At 42.4% G+C, this 18,006-nt stretch overlaps 2 protein-coding genes across 2 annotated transcripts in view; one reads left to right on the top strand and one right to left on the bottom strand.

The window, feature by feature from the left end:
- The first annotated feature begins 806 nt into the window (after positions 1-806).
- Positions 807-7,808, top strand: SPATA4 (spermatogenesis associated 4). Its single transcript, XM_014522064.2, has 4 exons — positions 807-1,037; positions 3,104-3,324; positions 5,289-5,402; positions 7,100-7,808. The coding sequence occupies exons 1-4, from the start codon at positions 862-864 to the stop codon at positions 7,192-7,194; spliced, it is 606 nt and encodes a 201-aa protein (XP_014377550.1). The 5' UTR covers positions 807-861; the 3' UTR covers positions 7,195-7,808.
- A 3,118-nt stretch (positions 7,809-10,926) lies between these two features.
- WDR17 (WD repeat domain 17) overlaps positions 10,927-18,006 on the bottom strand; it is a 70,526-nt gene continuing 63,446 nt past the window's right edge. Inside the window, exons 27-30 of the mRNA XM_025209550.1 lie at positions 14,397-14,498; positions 13,300-13,395; positions 12,919-13,102; positions 10,927-11,246 (exon numbers count right to left, since the gene is read on the bottom strand). Coding sequence (XP_025065335.1) covers positions 11,127-11,246; positions 12,919-13,102; positions 13,300-13,395; positions 14,397-14,498 — 502 coding nt within the window. The 3' untranslated portion in view covers positions 10,927-11,126. The remainder of the gene's footprint in view (positions 11,247-12,918; positions 13,103-13,299; positions 13,396-14,396; positions 14,499-18,006) is intronic.

Genomic DNA, 18,006 nt, shown 5'->3' with positions numbered 1-18,006 from the left:
AGTTGCCCGGTAACCACTGGCAACAGAACAAAAGCCGGCAGCCTCGTTCCGGTGGCGGCGCATGCGAACCTGCCCCTCCCCGCCGCCAGTGCTCTTGGCAGCCCACAGCTCCACCCCGACCCATGCGCCGCCGCCCACTGCCCTGGAGCCCGCGAGCGGAACCGGAACCGGAAGGGCGAGTGGTTGCCTGGTACCGGTTGTCATGGCGACAGGGCGTCGCGCCGGGGGCGACGGCCTGCACCGTAGGGAAACCCAGGACGGGGGCGGTGTGCCGTGGTGGACCCTGACGGAAGGGGTTAGTGGCACAGCGCCCCAGGAGAAGGGCAAGGTGCTGCGGTTGTCCCCCGACAAGGGGATAGCAGCGCGGTGAGCCTGTACCAGAGAGGGTATTAGTGCGGTGAGCCTAGAGGACTGGTGGACCGAAAGGACATCCCCGAGGGGACTGCCCTATTGTAGAGAGGGAGGTGGGGAAGGGGCAGGCAGAACAAGGTGGGGCGGTGGGGCCTGGCCTTTGGAGGGCGAGGCAAAGTGAGCAGGTGAGCCCAAAGCAGGGGGTGGGGGCCACAGTGAGGAAGCAGGGCCTGGCACAGAGGGAATGGGCAAGGTGAGGAGGGAGGGTCGTGTGGGGAGGCCGGGGTCCTGGAGACAGCTTTGATGAATGCAGGCGGGGATGGGGAAGGAGGGCAGTCTGTGCAAGAGCAGGGTGGGTGGGGGACAGGTGACCTTCCCCAGCTTGCCAGCCACCTGCAAATTCACCCAAGGAACCTTGTCTGCCTATTTGGAGCCACTCATTTTTATGCGTATGTTTGCGAACGGCAGAGGTGACTCGGGATCGAGGTTGCTGTATACGTTGTGTCCCAAATGGGGCGCTTCCCTTGCACGGCCCAAGCTGTGTCCTTCTCTTCTTGTGCAACAAAGTTCTTCCTAAAAAGAAAGCTGAACCCCGTCCAGGAGCTCATTAATGGGACGATGCACTGTAAACCGGGAGCTGCAGAGATTCTGGTGCAAGACATCTACTCCATGCTGACAAACAGGCGGTGAGAGCTGCTGTCCATAAACAGTCCCACTCTGCTCTGTTAGCTAGAAGTTTACAGCGTTGTCAGGCAGTAGCACTCAAATGTCACCCAACCCTTTCCAAACCATTATGTTACACACCCGGTGGAGTAAAGTAACCAGTCCTAGAGTCCTTGAGAAGTATGGTTGGAAAGGACCTGCAAAGGTCATTTAGCCCTGCCCCCTGCCTGAGGCTAGATCATCCAAACCATCCTATACAAATCCATTGTCTAACACACTGGTTTTCAACCTACGGTTTATGGACCCCTGGGAGGGCTGTAGACTATATCAAAGGGTTCTACAAAAGATGAGACTGATCAGTCAAAAGTATGTGAATACCTACACTTACTTTTCAAAGCAAGTGCATCTTCATTTGACATTTTTTAGAGGTCTGCAAATGAAAAAAGGTTGAAACGCCTTGATCTAATGTATAAGCAAAACTACACAGTCAACCCTGACACAAAACCCTAATCTGCCAGGAGAAGGCAGGGAGACCATGGTACAGTGTTCCCTCTAGGCTGCGTGGCGTGTGCGGCTGCACAGGCACGCTCATGCCACGCTGCCAGGCATGCCTGCAGAGCCGCACATACTGCACAGCTTAATGGGAATGCTGTTGTGGCAGCCAACAACTTGCTGCTGCAACAATTGTTAAAAGAGGCTTGAGAGATCTCAGGAAGAGGGCCATGACCCCCCACAGTTCATACCAATCTGACCATGGGCTAAATTCCTTCCTGACCCCAAATATAAAGATCAGTCTGACCCTGAGCAGAGGGGCAAGGCCCTCTGGCTGAGAACCTCTGGATTCAAAACCAAAGGAGCATTGGTACAGAACAGGAATAATCCTCAGCATTGGTTGCAGCCAACACCCACTGGTTTTGAGGAAGGCTTAAAAATAAATAAATAAACCCCTGACACATGTAGTTGCAGGAGAGGAAAAAAATCCTGTCCCAGCCCCATGTGACAACCAGCAAAGCACAGAAGCATGGGAAATATCATAGTAGAGTATAGGTATAGCTACTCCTAAATTATCCTAGAGTCTAGACCAGGGAGCAGGAAAGGGTACGTGAAAAGGGGCTGGGGGGGGAGGGGGAGGAGGGCAGGTGGGGACGGAGCACCGCCACCCTGCACCACTGCCTATCAGGACCAGGGCTGGGGGGGCGAGGTCCGTGGCTCCCCCCCTCTGCAGGCTGCCCAGGGGCCCGCGGGTGGGGGGGGGGGGGGGGAGCTCGCATGCAGCAGCTACTGCTATACACCACCCCGCACCACCACTGCATGCAAGCCCCACCTGCTCTACATCGGCCACTGCCACCCCGTCCCCCCTGCTCTGTGTCCAGCCACGGCCACCCTCTTCCCCCCAGCTCTGTCAGAAGGGATACACTCCTTAAAAAGGTTGAAAACCTCTAGTACCAGGGTCAGTCCATCCTTTCCTTGAATACTTCCAGTGATGGAGATTCTAGATGTGGCCTAACTGGTGCAGCGTAGATAGTAGAGAGGCACTATCACCTTCTGTGTCTTGCACATAATGCTTTATTGGTGCATCCCAAAACTATATTTGCGTTTTGTGCAGCTGCATCACACTGCATTCATGTTGATCTGTGATCTACCAAGACCCCCAGATCATTCCAGTTCCTTCGGCTTGCTCTCTACGTTTCCCATGCCACCTGCAACTTGTGTATATTGTCCAGTTGTGAATTGCTGTGGAGATCTGAAATACAGGGTGCCCGTAAGAAATTATTTTTTAAGAGCAGCCCACACTTATCACACAAAGATTATGGAGTTAATTGAACACAGGATTAGGTGCCGGAATCTTTTGGATTCAGGATCAGACAGACAGACTTGGTGTCTCTTTGGCCAGGTCACTTTACATCTCTGCACTTTGAGGGCCCAGGGTAAAAAAAAAAGAAAAATAGAAACTGCATCACTTGCACTGTAGAACTATGGGTATTCATTAGCGAGTATTGGACAGATCCCTTAAAAGTGGAAGTCATGATAGGGCTTTCTGTATTTATTGTTAACGTAATTAACTCGTGAGTCTTTTTCCTTTTTGCAGAATTAAAAATATTCAGGATGAGGAAGTTGACTTTACAGACAGTTACTATCAGGATCAGTTACCAATGGTTGCCAGATCAACAGCATCAAAGGCTATCAAAAATAACATTAAGCTAACAGAAGAAATGATAGAGCCAAGCATTAAAAAAAATAGACAGAAGGTTAATGCTGTCATCAACATGCATATGCAACAGAGACTGCTAGAAAGGGAAGAGAACCCAAGTGAGTGACTTTGCAACATCAAGTATAAAGAACAGACCTGTTTTCCCATGTTCACTTATCTAATTTGTCAGATATAAGAGTTTTCCATTTACAGTGCTCAAACATTTATTTGCCTGTCCTTGGGTTTAAGTCAACCAGTCATGGCTGAGGCCAGCATATCTCAGTGATGCCAATAGAACTGAATGTTGTAAACAGCATGAATCTTGTAGCCAGAAACTGTAAAGAAAGTTTTGTGATGACATTATCTAAGGAAACGTGCAGGCACTTCCACTTGAAGTGAATACTGATGGTGGATGGTACAGCAATGTAGAATACAGCTGAATATCAGATATAAGTTTCTACCCTTGCATCATCACTTTAGGTGTTTTTTTTTCTAGGTAAGTCTGATCTGCAGCAACATTATCTCTGCACCAGAGACTGCAGATGGCTCTGGCAAAGTATTCCAGCTGATTTCCCAATAGAAAACACTCAAACAAGTATTAGATTCTTCGAGGTTCTTACTTATCAGATTGACTTAAATTAATTTGTCGAATGGTGGTGGCGAATTGGCTAGAGGGTCGCACCCAGAGAGTCGTGGTGGATGGGTTGGTTTCGACCTGGAAGGGTGTGGGCAGTGGGGTCCCGCAGGGCTCAGTCCTTGGACCGATACTTTTTAATGTCTTCATCAGCGACTTGGACGAGGGAGTGAAATGTACTCTGTCCAAGTTTGCAGATGACACAAAGCTATGGGGAGAAGTGGACACGCCGGAGGGCAGGGAACAGCTGCAAGCAGACCTGGATAGGTTGGACAAGTGGGCAGAAAACAACAGAATGCAGTTCAACAAGGAGAAATGCAAAGTGCTGCACCTAGGGAAGAAAAATGTCCAGCACACCTACTGCCTAGGAAATGACCTGCTGGGTGGCACGGAAGTGGAAAGGGATCTTGGAGTCCTAGTGGACTCCAAGATGAACATGAGTCAGCAGTGTGACGAAGCCATCAGAAAAGCCAATGGCACTTTATCGTGCATCAGCAGATGCATGACGAATAGATCCAAGGAGGTGATACTTCCCCTCTATCGGGCGCTGGTCAGACCGCAGTTGGAGTACTGCGTGCAATTCTGGGCACCGCACTTCAAGAGGGTTGCGGATAACCTGGAGGGAGTCCAGAGAAGGGCCACTCGTATGGTTAAGGGCTTGCAGACCAAGCCCTACGAGGAGAGACTAGAGAACCTGGACCTTTTCAGCCTCCGCAAGATAAGGTTGAGAGGCGACCTTGTGGCTGCCTATAAGTTCATCACGGGGGCACAGAAGGGAATTGGTGAGTATTTATTCACCAAGGCGCCCCCGGGGGTTACAAGAAATAATGGCCACAAGCTAGCAGAGAGCAGATTTAGATTGGACATTAGGAAGAACTTCTTCACAGTTAGAGTGGCCAGGGTCTGGAACGGGCTCCCAAGGGAGGTGGTGCTCTCCCCTACCCTGGGGTTCTTCAAGAGGAGGCTAGATAAGCATCTAGCTGGGGTCATCTGAACCCAGTACTCTTTCCTGCCTATGCAGGGGGTCGGACTCGATGATCATTGAGGTCACTTCCGACCCTAACATCTATGAATCTATAATTGGACTGCATGTCACAGGAATGTGGTCAACTGTAAGAAATTACTGTGACCTTAAGAACTTTTGTAATGTGGTGTCTTGTTCCTTTGTTTTGGAGAATAAAAGACTGCATGTTTTGCTGGGGCACTTCTTTCCTTTTGCCACATTGTAAGTGTTGATTTTATTGATTTTTTATCAGTGGTAATAGGAATGCCTTGCATTTAGAAGTTTGTCTGACTTTATCCCAACGGTGTAGTTTGGCCAGTAAAAGATATCACCCCAAGAAATCCTTGCCTTTTTTAAATAAAGAAATTACGAGCTGACCTGGTAAAACATGAATACCAGGACATCTCTCTACTATACCAAGCAGATTGTGATTTCTTGTTTTATAGAGCGGTTTAACATTAAACCAAGCTTGGGAGAACGTGCTGTTCGTCATCCTTCTCGTCATGCTTCTACCGAGATTCTCATTAATAGCCAAAGGGAAAAACTTTCTTCTATGTCCTGTAAGTAGTCATTCCAAGCATTCCTTCAGATGGTTAGGGATTTACACTATTCAGGTGGTAAACCTGGATCATACAGGTGTATTTTTACTAAAATCTGTAGCTTTAAAACTAAACCATTTCAGTTAGAAAAAATGTTTTTTCACATAACTTTCCTTTGAGAGCCAGTCTACCTCTGTGGTTTGGCAACCACGGTATTTGCTTATATTCAGGATTCAAAATGGCTTTTCTTTCATGCGACAGTGTCTTGGTTTAGAATTTTGACTTTACTTACTACCACAGATAGTATCAGTTCTTCACTGTAGAATCTGTATCTGTTATAATGAAGGAGAGCAGCTACAAATTTCAAGTATTAGTCCATCTCAAAGTGTCACCTGATCCAAACAGTTGTACTCTTTCATTTCTTTTTGTTGTAGCACATAACCCTTTATACAAATAGGTTAAATTAATCTAAGTCTTGTATGAGATTCAGTTATCAGCATAAAGTAGGAGTGCACCAATAAAGATATTTTAGGCCGTACTGATGGCCAGTTATTAACGAGCCATATCGGCTGATACTGATCTGATTGCCAATATGCAGCCCAGCTGCTTGGAGAGCACTGTCCAGATGGTAAGTCTTTTACGGGGGATGGGGTATGTGTGTGGGGGTGGGCCCCTGTGGTGAGGGGGGGAGGGAGGGGGGCCGGGGCAGGGGCTACCCAGATGGGGCGGGGTGGAGTGTTGGATAGAACCGTGAGCAACTCGTCTGGGGGGGTGGATCCTGCCACTAAGCACATCCCCAGGGGAACCATGTGGGGTGTCCCCCCCCCCCGGTTCTGTGTGCAGGGCAGTCTCCGCTGTGGGCTGGGGCCAGGGGCAGTGCTGGGCTCTTCCCAGCAGGGGTGGTTGGGCTGGGGCTGTGCTCAGGGAGGGCAGCAGTGGCGCTGGGGTGTGGTGGGTATGAGAGGGGCTACAGCCATCCCAAAACTTACTGTAGCTCTCCCTCCTTAGCCCCAGCTTGCAGTTCCACCACCGCCTGCCCAGAGTGCAGCCCTGGCCCAGGCCCCCTGTGCTGGGAAGAGCCCAGTGCTGCCCCTGGCCCCAGCATCAGTCCATGCCTCGCCCTGCACACATCCTGGGGTCGCACTGCCCCCTTGCCTCTCCCCGGGGTGTGTGCAACAGTGGGATCTGTCCCTCCCCTCTCTGTGCCCCCCAGACAAACCAGCTGGGCAGTGCCTGCCCCAGCCCATTCCCTCATAGCAGGGGCCTTGATCTTCCCTGCCCCATGTCCTCTCTCTCTCCCTGTCCCTTCCCCCCAACAGACTTACCTGATCACCACTGCTCTGCAAGCTGCCAGGCTGGCCATGTGCATGCATGCCCATTTATTGGTGACATTAATTGGCCACAGCCAAAAAAAGCCAATTGCTGATGTCAATTTTCCTTTTACCAGTGCCAATACACTATAGACCAATGTATTGGTGCACCTCTAGTATAAAACTGTTGATTCATTTTCCTAGGAAAAGATAAGCTACAGCAGTATAAGCAGCTTTACACTAGGACAATGACACTGCTCATGGCAGAGCTAAAATTATATTCAAATTAGAAAATATTCCTGTAATATACTTATTAAAACGACATTGCCCAGTCTAGGTTTTTTTTAATGGTTAAATAGTGATTTTTGAATAAGTGTTCATTTATCACTTGCTAATTATTTTGCTTAGATCTGGGTCTACCAGAAATCAGAAGCAAAACTTCTGTTCATTTCAAAGAAATCCAAGTGAAACAAGCCAACAGATCCTCTTTGTCTGTGGAGTAAGTATGGCGTTCCAGGCATCTCAAGAAAAGAACTAACTGAACACTGGAAAGTAATCTTGGAGAGGTCTGACCTATGAAATTTGCAAACACTGATTATAAATCCCTTATAAAACCATGGGGGGGTGGCGCGGACTCACTGATTGGGTTTAGTGTCTGGTAAGCAGAGCATTGTTTTCTTCTAGTAAATGCCATTTAAAACTTGGTATGTATTAAAAAGTGCAACAAGCTTAAATGTCTCTAAAGCAGTATCTAAAACCTATCATCAGAGTTTTCCTGGTTTTAGAAGGGTGTCTTCACTGACTTGATATTATACTTGCTTTTACAACCTAGGTCCCTCTTAGGCTCGATTAGAGTGAACGGCCTTACTATTTCAGATCCTTTATTATTGAAATTCTCCTTTTAAAGGTTTCAGTGATGATGATGTATGACCTTTTTGTACCTTGTGGAATGTGCTGAGGTTAATAAATCTGGCGGTTGTCCATGGTGTCTTTGTACCTTGGTGCATTATAAAAACATGCATTGTCTTTTTACTAATCACTCCTTTGTTTGGAATAAGTGTTTTATGGTTAATTTTATCTAAATCAAAGCTAACTCTGGCTTTCATTGCTTTAATAAATATACAACTCTGAAGGAAGTGTTGTACATTAAGAAGTTTTTGTTTTTGGAGAAATAAATATTGCTCTGATTGGTTTAAAAGATATTGCATCCATTGTTAAGTCGGTGACATATTTCATTAGTGATCATCATCTTATAAATGTCTCAAAAATGAACAGGTCTGGAGTCTTATTTTAGAGACAGATGTTAGTTTTAAAAAGATAGTTTTAAACACAAGGACAACTAATAGGAACAAAAGTCTGGTTTTACAGTTTAACATCTGGCATTTCTTTCCACTCAGTGAAGCACAGAACGACTGCAACAATTTTGAAAAATTCATTTTCACTTTGACAAAAAGGATTTTAAGAGGTAATTTACTAGTTTAAAACTTACCCCAAAGTCACTAAAATTAGAATATCCTTTTGATACCTGCTAGAAGACAAAAATATATGTGAAATAACATTTCTTCTTATGGAAAGCTATAAAGGTAACAACACTAGAGAAAAACACAAATTGCTTGACGGTGAAGAAATCAGAAAGGTTTTTAATTTCAAGGGGAAATACCTCTTTTTGATCAGATCTGCTTCACAGTGAAGACACATTTTAGCAAACAACCTGAAATTGTTTTAAAAACATTGATACAGCTATGTTTGAACAGTTGTGACTAGAGTTGTTACAATAAATGTACCTCTTACAACAACCATTTTCATGGTTTTTTTCTCCACATATGGTAAAGACTACCATAAAGTAAATGCACCATCATTTTTGTTGACAATGACTGTTACCTGACATTTTCCTCATATAAAAAGTGCCCTTTGACTCAATTTTTATACTCTAAACCTAATAATGAAAAAATAATTTACCCTCCTCAATGTGTAATTTAAAGAGGGTAGATTTATTTCAGGTTCCATATTAAGGCACAACTTCCACACATTTATGCAGTTACACTACATGTTTGCAATATGTTTATATCTTGAAATTTCAGTATCAGTCTCTAGGACACTACAAGAGATTTAAAGAAGAGCAGGATGACAGCTGAGTCAGTCTTTTAGATCCAAACTCAGGCAAATAAATATTGAGCTTAATAATAATTTCCTGTCACTCCTCCCTGCACTCTCGTAAGTACCTATATTTCTTTTCCACATATACAAAGGCTACACAAATCCCATAAAACAAGAGCATTATTTATCGTTCATTAGACAAGAATAACCCATCAGACATTTGAAGCTGAAGAAGCTAGAATTCTTCCACAAACTAGTATTATGGATCCTTTTTTTTTCCTGAATTGCAACATTCTGCAAATTACACACAGAATTAAATATATAAAAGAGAAACAATGGCTAAATAATGGATGCAATAAAGTAAAGCATTTAATTCCAATACACAGATAAGTGTGTGTGAAAGATGTATGGTGTACATAGCTGACATACAAAACAGAACTCATATTTTGTCTTTGAGACAGCAAAAATTCCTGTAAAAATTAAGTTTTCTAATTCCTTGGTAGAATAAACTATGAATACACGTTTAACAATTTTGAAAATTATTTTACCAACATAACGAATGAGACATGGACTATAATGTACGTATTGGGAGCCAGGATTTCCTGAGTTACCAGTTTGTTTGTTTGGTTTTTATTTACTTTCTCTCTGGCCTTGGGCAGATCACTCAGCCACTCTGCCTCAAAAGAGACTATTACTTCATTAAGGCAGTGGTTGGCAACCTTTTTAGGATGCAAGCCAAATGACTGTTTGAGTCAGAGATGAATGGGCACTAGGATCTCGCTTGTGCCACTTCTCCCTGTGGCAGCACAGGCTGGATCAAATAGCTCTGCAGGTTGGATGCAGCTCACAAGTCACAGGTTGCCACTCCCTGCACTAAGGTATTGTGAGAATTGATTATATTCTATTAAGTTTTGCAAGGCTGCAAGTAGATAAAGGGTACTTAAAACTGCCATCTTTGTGAGTTTTAAATATTGTGTTATTTTTTATTTTAGAATGATTCTTTAAATATTGTTCAGCCATTTACTGATCTTTCATTATACAATAGCTAGCACTATTTTAACAAGAGGAGATCATTAGAACAGGTAAGGTATGTTCTTTTCACCGTGCTATCAACATACTGACTAGGCACTAGACCCAAAGGATCTCTAATGCTACTTTATGGAAAAGTACTTCTGGCTAAGAATATAGGACTTTTTTTTCCTCATGGCAGTGTTTGATGTTACACACAACTTTTTACAATTTCACTACTACTCAGATTCTATTGCCATCATATTTAGTTTAATTTGGGCACAGATCATAAGTCTTGACTAACCAACTGTAACTAAATAAAGCGATGCCTGAGTATCAGGTCCTTCGTACCATATGGTTTTTGCAGCCTATACAAAATCCAAAAGAACAAAATGTTATTAATATACATAATGGATTTCAGTAATTCTTCATTAAATATGCTGGTTCAGTACTTACAACCTTGATTTTAAAAGGTTCATAAATGCATTTTTATCTCATTCAAATATAATAGGGGAAGTTGTCAAAGATGATCTTACTAGAAAATATATTGATTTACCCTAATCAAGGTATTCATCAAAACATAACTAAAACAAACAGTGCTGCTATATTTGACTTCTCTTTATTACTGGTAAAGCTAAATATTTAATCCATGGAAATATGTCTTAATTAAAAATGTGAGTTTTTTGGCTTTGAACTCATTTAATTTACACACTTTCACTTGAGAATCACATTTTACTGTAAAAGATAAAAGGGGAAACAGGATGAATGAAAGTTAGACATAGATTTGTGGTCATTCTAAAAATAGATGCATTACAGTGACTATCCATAAAAGCATAAATCATTTGTATAATGATGTATTTACAAACACATTTTATGAATTTCACAGTTTTGGCTACCTCGTATGTTGATAATGTAGACAGTTGTTTACTTGCTTTACAAGTTATTTGTTCGCATACGACTTACTGAACGATGTTTGTGTTGTCTGACAACAGTACACATCTTTCTAAAAAAAAAAACCCCATGGCTATCAATTACGTAAATTAGGACTTTTTTTTCTTTGGATTATCAAATAACTTTTCTTCTTTGGATTATCAAATAATTTTATATATAGATATAGATAGATAGATATATATAGAGAGAGAGAGAGAGAGAGAGATTTAAAAAAAAAAAACCTTTTCATTTTCTTTTTTACAATTTGTAAAATTCAAGTAACTGTCCTTCAGGAGGAAGGAACTGCCATCTTTCTGTCCTTGATGATCAAGATTAAAATTAATATTAATCTTCAGGATGTTGCTCATTTCAATCACTAGAGATTACAATGAAAACAGTCTTAGAATGGGTTGAGCCGTATTCCTGTTCCTAATGGTGAGAAGGCATTCACTTTGGCCCACATCAAAGCATCATTCAGAGAAATAACCGATTTTCCATCTTCAAGGAAAAACACAGGCCCCTGTAAAATATGAATGTTTGAGAAAGGGAAGAAAGAGAAGATACACGTCCTGTATCATATTTGCAGAGAAACTACAATCTAGTAAAAACAAATGTATATTTTGACTTGATGCAACCTCGGTTTATACAGTAGCTTCACCCAACTTAAAAAGTTACACCTGATAATAACTCTGATTAAAACTTCCATACCAATTTAGAGAACTATACTTATCAGGCAAACAGACCTGTTTTACATTCCCTAAGGTTTGAGTTAGGTGCATTTTACAATTATACTGGTGTATTCCCAAACTATAGTTATTTATACCTGCGTCTTACAATAGGCACCGTAGGCAGCCTTGTTTTTCTGTGGGCCTGGCCTCTTAATGATAGGGGAAACCACATGGATTTAGCTTCCTATAAGTATAAATAAATGAGCCTAACAAAATTGAGTCCCTTTCCCTATCTACAAAAATGGCAGCAACAACATACCTCACAGTGGCATGGTGAAGATAAATGTTTAAACATGCTGGTCACAAAGCTACACAAGTAATAAATACTGAAAAATGATACTTGTGTCTGAATGTTTAGCCTTTGTATCTTCTCCTTACTTATCGCTGATGTGTGCTTCAATTCAGGGATGTCATACCCCTGAATTAGCCCCCACAGGCCAGATCCAGACCATGGAGCCTCTTGTGGGCTAAACTGAAACTGCATGGTGCCTCACAAGCCAAATCCAGACCCACCTCTGGTGGCAGAGTGAGCAGCACTGTAGACAGGGCCATCCCTAGTGGGGGAGCAAATCAGGGCAAGCGCCCCGAGCCTCGCACTTTGGGGGGCCCCGCGGAGCTGGGCAGAGTGGTGACTCCGTGCTGCCGGTGGCTTCACGTCCGGCCGCTTGGCACTCCCCGCCGCCAAATCTGCTGCTGGCTTCCTTGCGCCCGGGGGTGAGGCCCTGCACAGGCTGATTTGTCCTGGGCCTTGTACCCTGCTTAGATTGTCTCTGACTATAGACTCAGGGCGCCATGGAAATTTGCAGAGCTGTTGCCTGCCTATGCTACCTAAACATGTCTTCAACATACCTTGAACTTTTGGCGGTGGGCTCTGTGCCTGCTTGCCCCACCCCCATGTTGTCAGCTCCTCCAGGAACCCCATAGCCTAGATGACATGGCGCACAAGCCAGGTGAGGCCCACAGGCAGTATCTTTGACAACCTATTTAATTTAATGGCTCAGAGATACTACAATGCTTGGCATTCTAGAAATGCGTAGTATAAGAAGAAATATTTCAACACATTAATGGAACTTTGATATAGCCCTTCCACTGTTTTCAATTCAAACCAAAGTGAAGAGGTAGCCACTGGCTCACATATACTTTAATAGGAGCAATTGTGTTTCAATTTTTGACTGTTGCAAACAATTTTTTACTGTTCCAAGTGGTGATTTCGTCCTCATTAAAACTATATAACCATATAAACTCCATCTAAGCATAGTTAACAGAAAATGGCAGCTTTTGTCAAAGGGATTACTCTACAATCTCCCTTTTTCTTCTTTAGAGATTCTATTCTTTGAGAACTCTGGAAGCCTCAACCATTACAAGTTTCCATTTGTATTTTTTCACTTAAAAACAAGTCGCATGACCACGTAAGGGTTACTTGTTAAAACAGTAATCCAAAGGAATATGGCTCTGAAAAAATACCTGTATCCTTAATCCTGTTAAACAAGAGATGTGAACATCTGAGTGACTAGGAAGATTAGATCCAGTAACATAGTCCGGTCCAATCAGTCCTTTCAGAGGCTCCTCTTGCATTCGTGATACAAGTGTTGAATAAATCATTCTCTGGGAATCTGATGGAGGGGTATATGGTGATTCATCGGTAGATCTGTAAGCAAAACACATATTTTAAACTTGTTCATTTGCAATTCAACTCAGGATCCACAGATTTCGAAATACTTTCTGTCTTTACATAAGAACAGCCTTTCAAATGCTAGAAAGAAAAAAAAAATCAAAGTTTTATTGAAATGTGCATATTTAAATGGAAGCAATCTCCACTCTGACAATTTTGCATTTTACACTTACTTGACTAACTGTGTACAAGCTCTCCATGCATCTAGTTCATCAGAAAGCCATTCAATTTTCAGGGGTACAGATACCTCCCGTCGTTTTAGAAGCTGACTGAAAAGGAACAAAATTAAAATTTTGTACCTACAAAATGTTATTATGGGTAATGTTCAAAATCAGTTCTAACATTGTAAATTTACATAAAGAGAAAAGATATTAGAAGTTAACAATATCAATCTTTTAAAATATATTTTGAATTGATACTTCTAATTTGTGTTTTTTACTATGCCCTTACTGTTTAACTTTGGAATTATTAAGATTTCTAGGTATAAGAATACTTTTTCTTTATTTTAATTTAAATTATTCAGATTTAATCCCTACGATATTCTTCAAGGCCTTTCTATATTTTGGCTGTGCTAGTTAGCCATGAAGCTTGGACAGACTTTGAACCAGTTTTTGATATAATGACATTTGACGTTAATTGGTGTTCTGAAGCACTTTGTTGGACCAGTCCTAAAAAGCTGAATGAGTCATGATTCCTACATGGAACTCGGAGGATGTGATGGGTCAGTTAAAAAAAAAGATATCTTTAGAACAATCCTATTGTCTCAAATCCTACAGGAATTCTCTAGGTCCCAGGAAGTTTTAAAGCTCACCACAAATTTAGGCCAGAAAAAACCTGTTCATTAAATGCTATCTATTACTAACTTACTGTTTCCATAGTGATAGCATATGTCCTATAAAGACACTTTTTCATACTGATTTGGGGAAAAAAAAAAACAATTTTAAGCAGAATGACACAGCAGATGTGACAACTTGTGATCATTCAAGAAGGACAGTTGGAATACTTATCTCTTTACAAAAACAACCTGTGTTTTTAGGAACAAGTAGTTTGACCCAGCTTAGCCCAGATTTTGCAAAAGGCTGCATTCAGGCTGACCCTTGTACCACTATACTGCACCAAAGAAGTCAGCAGAGCACAAGGTACTTCCCTGTTCCCATACTAGAATTGGGATCTTAGACTGATAAACTTCTGGGGACAGAGACTACATACAAGGTATAACTAACCTGATTGAGACGGTGGGGTGCTACTACTACAGATAGGGAAATATTACCTTGTATATTCATAAAGTGCAGGTACAATGCTATTGTACTGTCTCCTTATAGCAAGTAAAGCACCAATGTAACCACACAGTATCAGCAGCTCATTCCGAAATCTAAAAATAAAATAGTATATATCAAAGTTAAGAGTTTTAACCAAATACAGAAACTTCAAACAAACAGACCTTTTTTATTTTATTATTTATTTATTTATTTATTTTTTTTTTACATACTGTCTTAATACTTCACAGGAAATATAAATGGTTGGATTAGGTTTATGGCTGAGTAAACTATACTTCAACTGCCTTATACCGATTCCATTTATTTATTTTTATTTTTTATTATGGTCTGAAAATAAAAGACTACATGTGCAGCCTTCAAACCGTGTGACAATTATTTGTACTTACAGGTCAAATATAAATTTCAGCTATATTTGAAATTTCAAATATAAATTTCCTTTTAGCATGTTGAAACTCCAAATACAAATAATGCCGATCTGTCATACTAACCACTTCTTCAATCTCTCCCACCCTTCCCATAGACCAGGTGTCATAGGGTATAAACAGAAGTTGCCAAATGAAGTGGATCAACTGTGCTGAGATGTGTCTCAGCACAACTGATCTGTTTCACTAGGCAAAACAGATGTTGCATGTTATCCCGCAGGGCCCTCCTGGGAGTGGCTGGGGCTTGATCTTGCAGGACAATACTCTTGCTACCCCTCTGCAAACAGGAAAACAGTCTTGCACATCTCTATAAAGAGTGAAACCCCAGGTTTCCCCATTTGCAGAAACCCATGCCCAGGGACTCCACAGGCACTCTTCAAAATCTCCAGCTTGCGCTGGTGAAGTCCATGGGCTGGGACCACTAATCAACTGATTGGCAGTCTCAGCCCTGGGACCACAGTACAGTGTCAAACTCACTCTGATTTAGTCCTGGGGCTGGAACTACCAATCAGTTCTTTGGGAGCCCCAAGCCTGGGACTGCACTGGAGCCTGGGGAAATCCCAAATGGAGGAACATGTGCAGGCACAGCCAAGGCTACTGGAAGCTAATAAAGCTGACCTGGAAAGGCACACAGGCATTGCCGGGGCATGCAGGATCGGGGCCCCAGATGCCCCAGGAGCAGCTGCCTAAGGGCAGCTAGGAAGCGTGGGCAGCTCTGGGCAGATCATTTTTATGGTGGTAAAAAGGCAAAGTCTGTTTACAGCCACAATCTTTAGACCACTTTCAATTCCTCTGGGCAAACTGCTTTAAACCACAGTCAGTTCCTCTATACTGCACCCATGGGGTGACAGATGTTCCTGCACCTGTCTCAAGGGTAGAACTCAATAAGCCATCCATTATAGACCTAGATTTTATAGTGGTAGCCCCACTTCCCTGACACATTAATATTACAGATCTAGCTGTGTTTGGTGTCTGTAAGCCCTTTTTCCTCCGCATAAAGTGATTTGATTATATCTTCTTCAAAAAGCATTGTTATTTGTTCACCAAATGGTAAATAGCAGCCAAAGCATAAAACATTGTCCCCTCACTAAACCTGAATCATGACTTGGAAGTTCTGGTGAATTCTAGCCCACCTACCTACAACTTTCTAAGGAACAATGCCTACTTGCTGCTGTTAGTATGTGTTTTGCCTCTCTCCAGCAACCAGTGACAATTCACATTCTCCCTTCTCTGGTCTAGGGGGTCTCTTACTGGATTTTAATTGTAAAAGGTTTTTCAAAAATCCCTTTGATCCCAGATTCAGATCCATATGAAACCAAGCAGAGTACACTCGGGTCTCTCTTTATGCGAGGGATGTGTTCCAAAAAAACCTTGCATAAAGTGAATTTGCATAAAGCAAATCCATTATTACATGTAATTAATAGGGATATGCACCAGCCTCCTTTTTCACTTCATGGTTGGCTCAGAAAGGGAGTTAGGAGATGCACTAGAAGGTCAGTTAGATGACATTTCATTAAGTTCAATAATAAAGGCAAATAGATGCACCACAATACGAGTACAAGTAGCATAGCACTGAAGGGAACAAGGGACAATGCGAGACTGAGGCAAGTGCAAGATGGCGTTGCATACCTGCCTCACCCCCCACCCCCATGCTTAACTCACATCACTGCAGCATAAGATCTTTTCTCGCACAAAGCGAGTTTCTGGTATAGATAAGGTCATCACATATAAGCAAATTCGCACAGAACAAATTTGCATAAAGAGAAACCCAAGTGTATTCCCCACTTAATAGCACCCCACACTTCAATTCTTTCCTATAGAAGCTTCTCATTTCAGTCATTGTTTTTTCTTCTAACAGTTCACTTCTAACAGTTGCGTTTGATATTATCTGCCAAACTCCAAAGAGTTAAATATAAAACAAGCCAAAGTGCGCATGATACTTACAAAAACTAATGCAAATCTCACTTTCCACAAAAGGCAAAATAAATAGGTTGTGCAATGTACCCTAAAAGTCCTCAAACCTGGGTTATTTTAGAACAGCAGCAGGATGGGATCACAGCCCTGGGACCCTTACATAATAAACCCTCACCAGCTCCTCTCTGTTTTGAGGATGATTTAGTATCAAATTCTGGTCTTGACTTGGCAGAGGACTAAGGACTTAAGGGACAGTCCTTCAAATAGGCAGGGCACTGGCCACTACGAGTTTTATATTTAAAAGCTAGTAGCTATAAATCTGGATAGTCATAAGGAGCCATGAAGATCTCAAAGCTCTGGAATTGCACTCTACCTTCAAAAAATGGCAGTTACCTTTCTGCACCTAATTACAGCTTCACATTTGGTATAAAGTGTAGCCCTTCCTAGCATTTTGGGTATATAACTTTAAACTGACATAAGCATGAACAACTGTAGCAAGATTGCATCTGAAAGATAATACTGTGCAAATCTAGCCATACCTGGATAGAAATATGCCCTTTAAAGTACCACAGCTAGCTGATCTTTTAAGCGTCTAACCAGTAGCTCACAGTCTAACCAAACTATAAAGTTATGAATTCTGGTTAAGTACAGCAGTTTAATTCCATCCCATTGGGGGGTAAATAAGATTTCCATCAACCCCTTTGGTTGATTCTCCTTTGGGAGAATTGCATCAATTGTCTTGTCTGAATTGAATCTAACCCTAAGCCTGAGCTGGCTGGCTCTTAAACATGCCCCAATGTAACCACTACGCTGGGTCATTCTCTCAGTTGCTCCTACTTGATTACTTGAGTTGGACACCTAAAGATTAAAGCTGTTGCATTACTGGAAAAAATGACATCCAAATCTTCTCCCTCAATGGCTGCCTATACACATCAATACAAGAGGGCAGTAAATTGAAATCCTGTAATACTCCTCATGGGCGTGTCCAGACGAGCCCACACATGCTTCTTGCAGCATCTCAGACCCCTTTGAGACACTGCAAGAGGCACGTGCAGGAATGAGAAAATGTTCCCCGCACTGTAAGTTTGCAGCATCGGAGCAAAATTAGACCCCTGGATATCCAGGGGTCAAAAAACCCCACAGAAAAGGAAGCAGGACAGGGCAACTGGAGGCTGGGTCCTCCATAGATATGCTCTGGCTGCCAGAGCATCTCTATAGTTAGCTCTTCCCTGCTTCTGAAGCACACTGCTTGCCTGTGAGGCCCCAC

This window comes from Alligator sinensis, unplaced genomic scaffold (genome assembly GCF_000455745.1).
Source record: "Alligator sinensis unplaced genomic scaffold, ASM45574v1 scaffold614_1, whole genome shotgun sequence".
NCBI lineage: Eukaryota > Metazoa > Chordata > Crocodylia > Alligatoridae > Alligator > Alligator sinensis.
Note: the sequence above shows the minus strand (reverse complement) of the source record. Positions and strands in the feature narration are given on the sequence as shown.

Coding starts and splice junctions, on each gene's coding strand:
- SPATA4 (XM_014522064.2), top strand. CDS start 862: ATGGGGCGCTTCCCTTGCACGGCCCAAGCTGTGTCCTTCTCTTCTTGT. Junction 1,038..3,103: donor TCCATGCTGACAAACAGGCG/GTGAGAGCTGCT, acceptor TCCTTTTTGCAG/AATTAAAAATATTCAGGATG. Junction 3,325..5,288: donor AGAAAGGGAAGAGAACCCAA/GTGAGTGACTTT, acceptor CTTGTTTTATAG/AGCGGTTTAACATTAAACCA.